Raw genomic sequence first — 10,976 nt, 5'->3', positions numbered from 1 at the left:
TTTAGTCAAGCAGTATGTAAGAAATGTTAAGTCCTTTGTACTGGAAACTTGCTTTCTCCCAGTAAGGTAATATATTGTACTACGTTGCAAGCCCCTGGAGCAAATTTTTGATTGGTGCTTTTGTGAACAGGAAACAATTGACAAGTGGCTCTATCGCATCTCCCCCCCTTTCCCCGTCGCGATATAACCTTCGTGGTTGAAAACGACGTTAAACACTAAATAAAGAAACAAATAAAGAAAGAAAGTGCTGACAAAGAAATGTAGAATTTACACAAAAAAAAGGTTGCTGTTGTTTTCTTTTTGTTTTGATGAAAAAAATGTTTCAGCTTAAATTTGCCCTTGTTTCTTTGGTGTGTGAGTGCATTAGTTGTGAACCATTTTGTGTGACTATTGCAGTGGGTATGGAAGGAATGAGCCGAGACATGGACCCGGAGCAGAGAGCTAAACACAACGCTCTGCTCAAACAGCTACTGTCCAAGGAAGCTGCCTTCAGGGGAGACACTCACCCACCCAGTACACCTGATGTGAGTCATTCATTTTAATTTTCTTTCTTCTTGTCAGTTACGAAGCAAGAAATTCTCATGATGTAGACTGCATCCTGCCCCCCAAAAAGGTTTTTTTTATTTTTTATTAATGGTGGCGCACTGTTTTCTGGAAGTCATTTCCTGCTTCACCCAGAGAAGTAAAATTTTTCCAGAAAAATGTTAACTGTAGAAGTCATTATTTGTGAAGGTGAAAGGAAGGGGAGAATAGTTGTCATTAAATGTTTTCTGTGTGTTTCTGAAGTGGGACACATGATGGCACACTACTTTATACCAAGCTAAGTTAACAACTACAGACATTTCTCATAAGCTTCAAAAGTTAGGCTGAAGGTAATATTTGGAATCAAATTAGAGTGACAGTTTTATCCCCGAGTATCCTAGTACAAGGGCTCAGCAGACTTTAATTGTGTGTCTGTCTGTCTTTCTCCACTTAACAGCTTATTGCTGGGAAACTAGGGCGCAGTTCGTTCAAAATTTGATACACTAACTTGATAATAGGTCCGATTGATCGTATTAAAACTTCATAATGTTACCTGGGACCTAAATGCGAAATAAACCACAAAAAACTGACTTGGCGGTGAGAGGAATTTGTGGAGCCACAGCCAGTCTGATAGAACAGCCGAACTCGTCACACATTGACGAGAAATATAGCGTCATAAAAAGATTACGTCACGGTCAAAAGTCTTTGACGTCTTTTTCTCTCGCGCGGTGTGTGTGTTTGTTCATTTTGTGCACATGTGTTAGTGTTACTGTTTGTGTGTGTGTGTGTGTTTGTGTGTGTGTGTGAGTGTTTTTGTGTGTGTGTGTGTATTTGTGTGTGCGCACGCGTGCATGAGTCTGTACTTGTGTGTGTGTGTGTGTGTGTGTGTGTGTGTGTGTGTGTGTGTGTGTGTGTGTGTGTGTGTGTGTGTGTGTGTGTGTGTAAGAAAGAGAAAGAAAGAGAGAGGGAGAGAGAGAGGGAGTGAGGGAGAGAGAGTGTGTGTGTGAATGTGTGTGTGCATTTTCACTGTGATCAAATAAAAGAGAAAGGCCAGTCACCACGCACATCCTCGGCTCGCATGCAAGGGAATGCCTGTAATTCACACAGATCAATCACTTGGTCTTAAACGTGCACAAGACAAAAACGTTCATACTGGGGGAACGAGCCAGTCTGAAGAGTACTCGGGTCCAGCGCGAGCGTTTTTTATTGTTATGTGTAATATCTGTTATTCTATAAGCTCAAGTCGATGTTTATTTCATTGTATAACACTCTATGTTTACTCCACTGTACAATTTTTATCTCCCACAATTCCGAGAGGAATGGGTCACGTGAGATAGAACGCGGGAATACGTCACTGAACGAATATAACACTTAGTATAACATTTTGTGTGACTCCACTGTACAGTACTACATGTTAAAGGTCCTTGTCTACATTTTTGAGTCACTTGAGAAAAAGTGACTCTATGTAATCGGTCAGTGTTAGTCTGTCCGGCCGGCCGGCCGGCCGTAGACACCACCTTAACGTTGGACTTTTCTCGGAAACTATCAAAGCGATCGGGCTCATATTTTGTTTAGTCGTGACCTCCAATGACCTCTACACTTTAACGATGGTTTCGTTGACCTTTGACCTTTTTCAAGGTCACAGGTCAGCGTCAAAGGAAAAATTAGACATTTTATATCTTTGACAAAGTTCATCGGATGTGATTGAAACTTTGTAGAATTATTCTTTACATCAAAGTATTTACATCTGTAGCCTTTTACGAACGTTATCAGAAAAACAAGGGAGATAACTTTTCTGTTCGGCAACACACAACTTAACGTTGGGCTTTTCTCGGAAACTATAAAAGTGACCGGGCTCAAATTTTATGTGAACGTGACTCATTGTGTTGTGAATAGCAATTTCTTCCTGTCCATCTGATGCCTCATATAATATTCAGAACTGCGAAAGTGACTCGATCGAGCGTTTGCTCTTCTTGTTATACCGAAATCGCCATTTGACCATTAAAATGCAGTCTATTATCTACAATTATCAACAATACACCCCCTTTCGATCAGGAAAGACGAAGCCAGTGTAGCCGTTTGAAAATTCATTGTAGTGTTCCAGCGTAGTACTCATAGTAGGATATCCTTATTCGGAAAATGCCAAGTGCAAAACTCCTCTCAAATCCCGTGCATTTCGTGCGTTTAAAAAAAAAAGCGTGGATAGTGCTCCAGTGTCAAACTGTTGCTGCACTTGTTTAGGCGTGGCTATAAGCATAGTGACATGAATTTGATTGGTCAGTATTTTTAGGCAAAGCACATGTTCTCAGCAAACAGAAAACAAAATAGTGGAAGCGTGAGTCACGCTACCCAAAAATAAAATCTTTTTTTACATATATATTTTTTTCTATAACTTTTTTCCCCATGGTTCATTCATCATCTGACATAACTTTTTAGCGAAATCTAACCATACGATTATTGAAAAAAAGCAAAAATGTAGACGACCACCTTTAACTCCACTGTACAGTAAAACACTTAGTATAACACTTTGTGTCACTCCACTGTACAGCACTCCATGTTAACTTCACTGTACAGCACTCCATGTTAACTTCACTGTACAGTAAAACACACTATGTTAACTCCACTGTACAGCACTGCATGTTAACTTCACTGTACAGTAAAACACACTATGTTAACTCCACTGTACAGCACCCCATGTTGACTTCACTGTACAGTAAAACACACTATGTTAACTCCACTGTACAGCACCCCATGTTAACTTCACTGTACAGTAAAACACACTATGTTAACTCCACTGTACAGCACCCCATGTTAACTTCACTGTACAGTAAAACACACTATGTTAACTCCACTGTACAGCACCCCATGTTGACTTCACTGTACAGTAAAACACACTATGTTAACTCCACTGTACAGCACCCCATGTTAACTTCACTGTACAGTAAAACACACTATGTTAACTTCACTGTACAGTAAAACACACTATGTTAACTCCACTGTACAACACTCCATGTTAACTTCACTGTACAGTAAAACACACTATGTTAACTCCACTGTACAGCACTCCATGTTAACTTCACTGTACAGTAAAACACACTATGTTAACTCCACTGTACAGCACTCCATGTTAACTTCACTGTACAGTAAAACACACTATGTTAACTCCACTGTACAGCACTCCATGTTAACTTCACTGTACAGTAAAACACACTATGTTAACTCCACTGTACAGCACCCCATGTTGACACCATTGTCCCTGTGTGTACACAGAGTGAGGAAAGCCTGCCCATGCTGACCCCAGAGCAGCAGCGACAGTTGGAGCTGATCGACATGATGCCGCTGTGCAAGGAGACCGACACCGCTGCTGACATCACCGACTGGGACAACAAGACTGCCGAAGAGCGTGAGCAGTTACTCGGTAATATAGCTTGTTTTCAGGGAGTTAGACACAAGTGATAGATTTGTTGGGTAATATAGCCAATTTTCAGGGAGTTAGACACTGAGGGTATACACAAGTGATAGATTTCTTGGGCAATATAGCCTGTTATCAGGGAGTTACAGACACTGAGGGCATACACAAATGATAGATTTAGTGATCGATTTTTTGGGTGATCATAAGTGATAGATTTGTTGGGTAATATAGCCAGTTTTCAGTGAGCTACAGACACTGAGGTTATACTATACATGTGATAGATTTGTTCAGTAATGTTCCCTGTTTTCAGTGAGTTACAGACACTGAGGGCATACACAAGTGATAGATTTGTTGGGCAATTTTTTAGGGATTGGGAAACATTCAGGGCATTCAGAAGTGGTGGGTATGTGTGTAAAAGGATGTTGGAGAGGTTGTGGCTTGTACTTTGAAGCAAAATGAGGGGAGTGGTAAAAATATTATGTTGTAAGCCTTTCCTTCAGCAAATTAGAAAAGAATATATTCAATAAAAAATTAAGCAACAACATGAAATTGGTCACCTGGTTAGTTCACTGTACAGTAGCAATCTTATTTTTGTATTGAAAAAATGTGCTCAAAGGTATACAAAATGTTCACGCAAATTAGGTTTACCATTTACACACTTTGCTGAATACTGTTTCACTTTTTTTCCTAGATAGAAAGGTTTGATCTTTTAACTCATTCGCTGCGCAGCTAAATTTCCCCTGTGTTCCCTGCCAACGCGCGATTTAGAGCCATTTTGAACAAAATATTAAAAATCAACAACACAAGATAACCTTACATACCTTATGTTTTTGCAAAGTTTGAAACTTACTCTTTTAGAAAATATATGAAACATTTGAAAGTACATACCTTTTGTTGTCTTCATATCCACGCAAAATATCCAATTTGAAGCAAAACAAAAAAACTTTCTACGTCATGGGTTCATCATACACAATGTCATGATCGACACTTGCATTGCCCGAATCATCACCCAAATGATCGTCCATTGGCACAAAATCGTCACCAGAATCTAAAATATCATCTCCACTATCATCATCACTGAGGTCAAGATCAGAACCGTACTGAATAACACGTTCTAGCACTCTTTTCAAGTTACTACGTCTCAGCAGAACGATCCGCCATCTTGGAAAAGTCAAAACACGTGGGTCGCACACCGTCAACAACATTTTTATTAATCCCAACAATTTAAGGGAAGGAACTGTTTACAGTGAATGGTACCACTGTAGACAGATAGAAGTTCATTGCAGGGGTTGTTTCCCTTGGTCAGCAGGACCGTTTACACCGTTAAAAATTCGTGATATCCGTCGGAACTCAAGTGCCGGCACGCAGCCAACGCTAAACACAGGTGTCGGAATTCCAGTTCCGACGCGCAGCGAATGAGTTAAGCTGACACATTAAATGTTTTATTATCGCTTTGACTGAATGTTTTAGTATCGCTTTCAGAGACTTCTTTCTCTTTGCCAGAACTGAGGAAGCAGGAGTATGAGAAGAAGCGCAAGGCGTACGAAGCGGTTCGCAAGAAGCGTAAGGGTCAGCCGGGTCAGCCTGGACAGGAGGGCGCTGTCCCCGGCCCTACGCCCAAGGTCAAGAGACGTCGCAAGACTGGGACCGCTCCTGTCGACCCTAACTCTCTCGGAGTGACCGACTTGTCAGGTCAGTGTTTGGGACTTTTTAGTCCAGTTGCGATACCAGCGGAAATCCCTTTTGTGACCTCATGAAAATATGAGAAAATCCGGTCTTAGAAAGGAGGGAGTTTTATAACGGGATTTTTTTCTTCTCATGGATTATGAACAGACAATGTGAGAAAACAGGGTCTGAAAAGGGAGGCAGTCTATAATCGGGGGCTCTTGAAAGGGGGGCTCCGCTGTATTCAGTTATGCTTGTGAATAGAGACGGTCTAGAAAACAACTACCCCTATTGACCCCTATCTATTTTTAGAGTTCAGTTTGTCAGGTCAGTGTATGCTACTTCAGTTTGGTTGTGTTTGACCGTCATGAATCATAACTAGAAGCAGTCAAAAATGTCTTAAGATTTGAATTGAAGCACACATTATGTCAACCATTTTTTAAGGATTTTTTGTCACAAGCACTTAGCTGTATGCTATATCGTGTTTCCAGAAGGATTTTTTGTCACAAGCACTTAGCTGTATGCTATATCGTGTTTCCAGAAGGATTTTTTGTCACAAGCACTTAGCTGTATGCTATATCGTGTTTCCAGAAGGATTTTCCTCACAAGAACTGACTTTGAAATTGTGGCACAGTCCCAAATGAATCCAGTGGAAGTGACGTGACATACTGAAAGAAGAGGGACTGTTTCAGATTTAATCAGTAGGACTGTGAACCTCACATGGGGCTAAATTGGGTTATTGCTGAAATGGTTAGCTTTTCATGGTTGCATTCTTACTGCCACAATGTACCTGTTTTATAACACACCTGATGCACGAGCATACTCTTTGTGCATACATTTTTGCTCATTAATATTTTAATGTAAGAGAAGTAATGGATTGTTTGATGCTCTTTGTTTTATGCAGAATAGAACTTTAGCAGAAAATATTGCCATGGTTAATCCTACACTCTAAAACTTTTGGACCCATGTTTACACGTGATACTCTGTGTAAAAATGTGTTGTTTCAAACACATAGTGTTGTGGTTGTGTTCTATTTGGAACACTTAGTGTTCATCAGTGAAAAGAGAATCCAATATGTGTTCTGCTGAACATTTTGTGTGTGTGAGCGTGTGCTATGCATACTGGTGAATCATCACATCAGGCCTCCCCCAAAAGCGGCATATGCTGCCTAAATGGCGGGGTAAAAACGGTCATACAGTACACGTATATTAAAACCCACTCGTGCAAAAACATGAGTGAACGTGGGAGTTTTATCCCATGAACGAAGAAGAATCACATCACGGTCAATGAGATGTATGCATTGTACTTACAGAACCTGTGCCAGTGAAGAAGCGTGGTCGACGGAACAAAGTGCGCGAGCAGAGACTGGAGCAGCGAGAGTCTGAGCTGGAGTTCATGGCGGAGACCTTCCTGCAGCAGCTGCACAGCTTGCCGTCAGTGTCGCTGCGCGAACCCGACATCACCCTGCTCTACAGCATCGTTCCAATCAGGGGCGCTCCCAAGGTTACAGGTAAACAACTACACGGAATCAACCCTTGTTGGAAGTGGGAATATAGTTATGAGACCAAGGGTAGGATGGAAGGTGGCGAGGGAGGGGGATTGGTTACAGTGCCGTGTCCCGGGCTGTGAGCAGTACCTGCCAATGTTTAGCTCCAGCATTGTCGCAGCTTCTATGCCGAAGACTGCACCGTCATTCAAGAAAACTGCACCGCGCTGTTCTGGACATCTGTCCTCGCCTTCAAGGCAGATTGATATGAAGAGGTGTAAGTTACACCGACCCTAGCGGCTAAGGCAAAGCCAACTGTTCTTCTCAAAACTAAGTACAGGCAAATCCAGCTAACTCACAAACGGTTAAGTCAAAAATTCGCTTACCACACAAAGAAATTCTGGTCCGGAATTATCCCTCTTTATCTATGTGTACAAAGTACCCTGAGCTCGAAATGGGATTTCTCTTACGTAAGTCGAAAGACGGATAGCACACAACAGAAAGTCAGTCCCAAAGACAAAGTTTACTCTATATTTACTACAGCAACTCGAAACACGAAACTTGGCGTCTCACACTAGCGCATTGTGTAACCTTATTCCCTTCTTCTCTACACGGACGCCACACCGACTGGTCAGTAGGCACGCAATAAAGTATGAACTGAAGTTAGGAGGGGGCGAGGAGTAAGGAGGGGGCGAGGAGTAAGGAGAATTATCCAACTCCAAGAAAACATTCTGAAAAAGGTGGGGAAGTGGTGACAAGGCAGTGAACGCACTCACCATGCACTGACATCATACGAAAGCAGCCACACAAACACAGCACAGAGGCAGAGGCAGGTGTGCAGATGCTTTGTGAGAATAAGCGTTGAAAACCAGTTTGAATAAAAAAAAACCAGCAGATAGAGCCGCATGTCATAATCATTCTTCTTGTCTGGCTTTATTGACTGCATGCCGATCTTGTGGCAGTGACTTTTCACTCTTCAGTCGGACTGTACACAAACCGCTCTCACTCTCCCTCACTGACTACCCTAAGCCCTGACAACTGATCCTTGGAAATTGTTTGGAAGAGTACACCTCTCTATTTCTCTCCAATGCTCTTCCTGCTGACTTCAGTGACACCGGACACCCCACTGAGTTTAGCCAGCTACCCCCCCCCCCCCCTCTCTCTCTCTCTCTCCCCCCAGCCATGTACTGTTTGGTGCTGTGGCCAGAGAGGTGTCACCGGCTAATTGAGGCCAGCTGCACTGTTCACTCAGAGCAAAACTAGTTGACTGTGTCTAACTTTTGACAAAGCAACACAACTGAAGGGTTCACAGATTAGGTAACCGACTCACTGGTCAAGGCTGCAGGGAAACAAGAGTATCTTGTCAATGAAAGAGGTTACACACAGATACGCGATGCTGAGAACGGTGGCCGATTTTTCACTCTCTTTCTCGGAGGGCCTTCATCATTGCAGAGACTGCTGTAAAGAAATGCTTGCTCAGAAACTAACTCTTTTTGCATTGAAACATGCACCAGAACTGGTGGACACCATCGACAATGTCAAACATGAAATCGAAGCAGTTTGCTTGAGGAAACGGTCGTCAGCAACTCAAACTTCTCTGTTTTCTTTTTTTAAGAAAATCTGAGGTGACTTTCTTTGTGGCCCCGCCCCCTCCCTCTGTAAAGACCCCCCTCCATAAGGACCGATTTTTGTCAACATTTTCAAGGTCGCTAGAGAGGGGTTCCACTGTACTATGACCAAGTCGAAATTTCGGATAGGACACAATAACAATTCGGTCCCTTCAATTTCGTCTTATCCGGATTTGCCTGTAGGGTGCTTGGTTGAAATTTCATGATGTCTTTTATGAGTCCTCATTCATTTATGTGTTCTCGTAAAGTCATTTATGCCCATAAATTTCATTTGTCTTTCTTTTTGTTTCTTCCTTTCTGCTCTGTTTTGTGTGTGTTCTGTTGTTTTTCTTGACTTGATTTTGTTTGTTTGTTCATGGGCTGAAACTCCCACGGCTTTTACGTGTATGACCGTTTTTACCCCGCCATTTAGGCAGCCATACGCCGCTTTCGGAGGAAGCATGCTGGGTATTTTCGTGTTTCTATAACCCACCGAACTCTGACATGGATTACAGGATCTTTTTCATGCGCACTTGGTCTTGTGCTTGCGTGTACACACGGGGGTGTTCGGACACCGAGGAGAGTCTGCACACAAAGTTGACTCTGAGAAATAAATCTCTAGCCGAACGTGGGGACGAACTCACGCTGACAGCGGCCAACTGGATACAAATCCAGCGCGCTACCGACTGAGCTACATCCCCGCCCTTGAGTTGATAATTTCTTGTGCTGTCCTCTTCATCAAAGATGTCCTACGTTTTGTCATCAGCGGTTACGAAGACGAGAAAATGGCTTGAACAAAGAGTCGGTATTGTTTATCCCCGTTGTCCATGATTCTTTGAGAAAGATGAAAAATAAATTCAAAAGAAGTAGGAATTAAGAGTCATTTATCCAAATTATCTAAACAGGGATGTACAGGAAAAGAGAATATTTTGAAAAGTAGCCGAAATCTGTCATATCACCATTGTCTTTGCAGGTGTGAACAGGAAAAGAGAATGTTTTGAAAAGTAGCAGGAATCTGTCATATCACCATTGTCTTTGCAGGTGTGAACAGGAAAAGAGAATGTTTTGAAAAGTAGCAGGAATCTGTCATATCACCATTGTCTTTGCAGGTGTGAGTTCGCTGCATGGGGCGTTTGGCCAGGGCTACCTGGACACTGAGTTTGACGTGTACCGCAGTCTGTGCTTCCCCCCTCCACCCCCCACCCTGCAGCCCGTATCCTCCTCCACCACACACGCAAGGCTCTTGGGAGAGAAGGCCACTCAGCACTCACCAGGTACTGTGGTTTTTGTTTTCCTTTACCATGAAGTACAGTGGAACTCCCCTTTACCATGAATACAGTGGAACTCCCCTTTACCATGAATACAGTGGAACTCCCCTTTACCATGAATACAGTGGAACTCCCCTTTACCATGAAGTACAGTGGAACTCCCCTTTTAAAAAGGAGGGAGTCTTAAAATGGAAGTACATTTACAGAGGTTACGGACAGAACATCTGAAAACCGCAACACGGTGGCCTAGTGGTAAGGCGTCCGCCCAGTTAGCGGGAGGTCGTGGGTTCGAACCCCGGCCGGGTCATATCTAAGACTTTAAAATTGGCAATCCAGTGGCTGCTCCACCTGGCGTCTGGCATTATGGGGTTAGTGCTAGGACTGGTTGGTCCGGTGTCAGAATAATGTGACTGGGTGAGACATGAAGCCTGTGCTGCGACTTCTGTCTTGTGTGTGGCGCACGTTAAATGTCAAAGCAGCATCGCCCTGATATGGCCCTTCGTGGTCGGCTGGGCGTTAAGCAAACAAACAAAGAACATCTGAAAATAAGTATTTCTTTCGAATACATCACCTCAATTTAACTAATAGGAGTTACCTTACTTAAGAGTGCTAGACTGAGAAGCGTCCTATGTTACAAGTACTAGACTGTAAACAAGGTCGCTAACTCTAGATTTCCGTCGGTATACCATTTAGGGGAGTAGTCTCCCTTTGTCGGTAGTACCTCTCTGCGCATGTGCCAATGCCCATAATCCCCAGTTTCAATTTCTTGCTACGGGGAGCTAGACGTGTATTTAGACCTTTCCCGTCTAAGAAGACTTCCTTCACAGGAACTACAACATTCACCTTCAATCACGGTTTGGGCTTTCCTTTTTAAGGGCGATTACTACGCCCGTATACATTCAATGATTCATCACGTTGAACAACGTAACGAACCGTGAAAATGAAAGTGAAACGGCTTAAAAATGTAACAAAGTTACTTGGTCATAAGTAGAACTAGAAGGTACTTCAATCATCAA

The 10,976-nt window shown here is 42.7% G+C and overlaps 1 protein-coding gene across 8 annotated transcripts in view; it reads left to right on the top strand.

Moving 5' to 3' along the window:
• LOC138947709 (histone-lysine N-methyltransferase 2C-like) overlaps nucleotides 1-10,976 on the top strand; it is a 168,752-nt gene that overhangs the window by 104,218 nt on the left and 53,558 nt on the right. For 7 of the 8 annotated variants that reach the window (XR_011449765.1, XM_070319248.1, XM_070319250.1 and 4 more), the window contains 5 exons: nucleotides 397-524; nucleotides 3,793-3,940; nucleotides 5,417-5,626; nucleotides 6,912-7,109; nucleotides 9,802-9,966. Coding sequence is in view for 7 of the 8 variants with exons in the window: in XM_070319248.1 (XP_070175349.1) it covers nucleotides 397-524; nucleotides 3,793-3,940; nucleotides 5,417-5,626; nucleotides 6,912-7,109; nucleotides 9,802-9,966 (849 nt within the window). In the remaining variant the exon portion in view is untranslated. The remainder of the gene's footprint in view (nucleotides 1-396; nucleotides 525-3,792; nucleotides 3,941-5,416; nucleotides 5,627-6,911; nucleotides 7,110-9,801; nucleotides 9,967-10,976) is intronic. The other variant, XM_070319247.1, reaches the window with a different exon arrangement.

The sequence above is a fragment of the Littorina saxatilis genome, linkage group LG14 (genome assembly GCF_037325665.1).
Source record: "Littorina saxatilis isolate snail1 linkage group LG14, US_GU_Lsax_2.0, whole genome shotgun sequence".
Lineage (NCBI taxonomy): Eukaryota > Metazoa > Mollusca > Gastropoda > Littorinimorpha > Littorinidae > Littorina > Littorina saxatilis.
The sequence above is the reverse complement of the archived record's forward strand: the minus strand, read 5'-3'. Positions and strand labels throughout refer to the sequence as shown.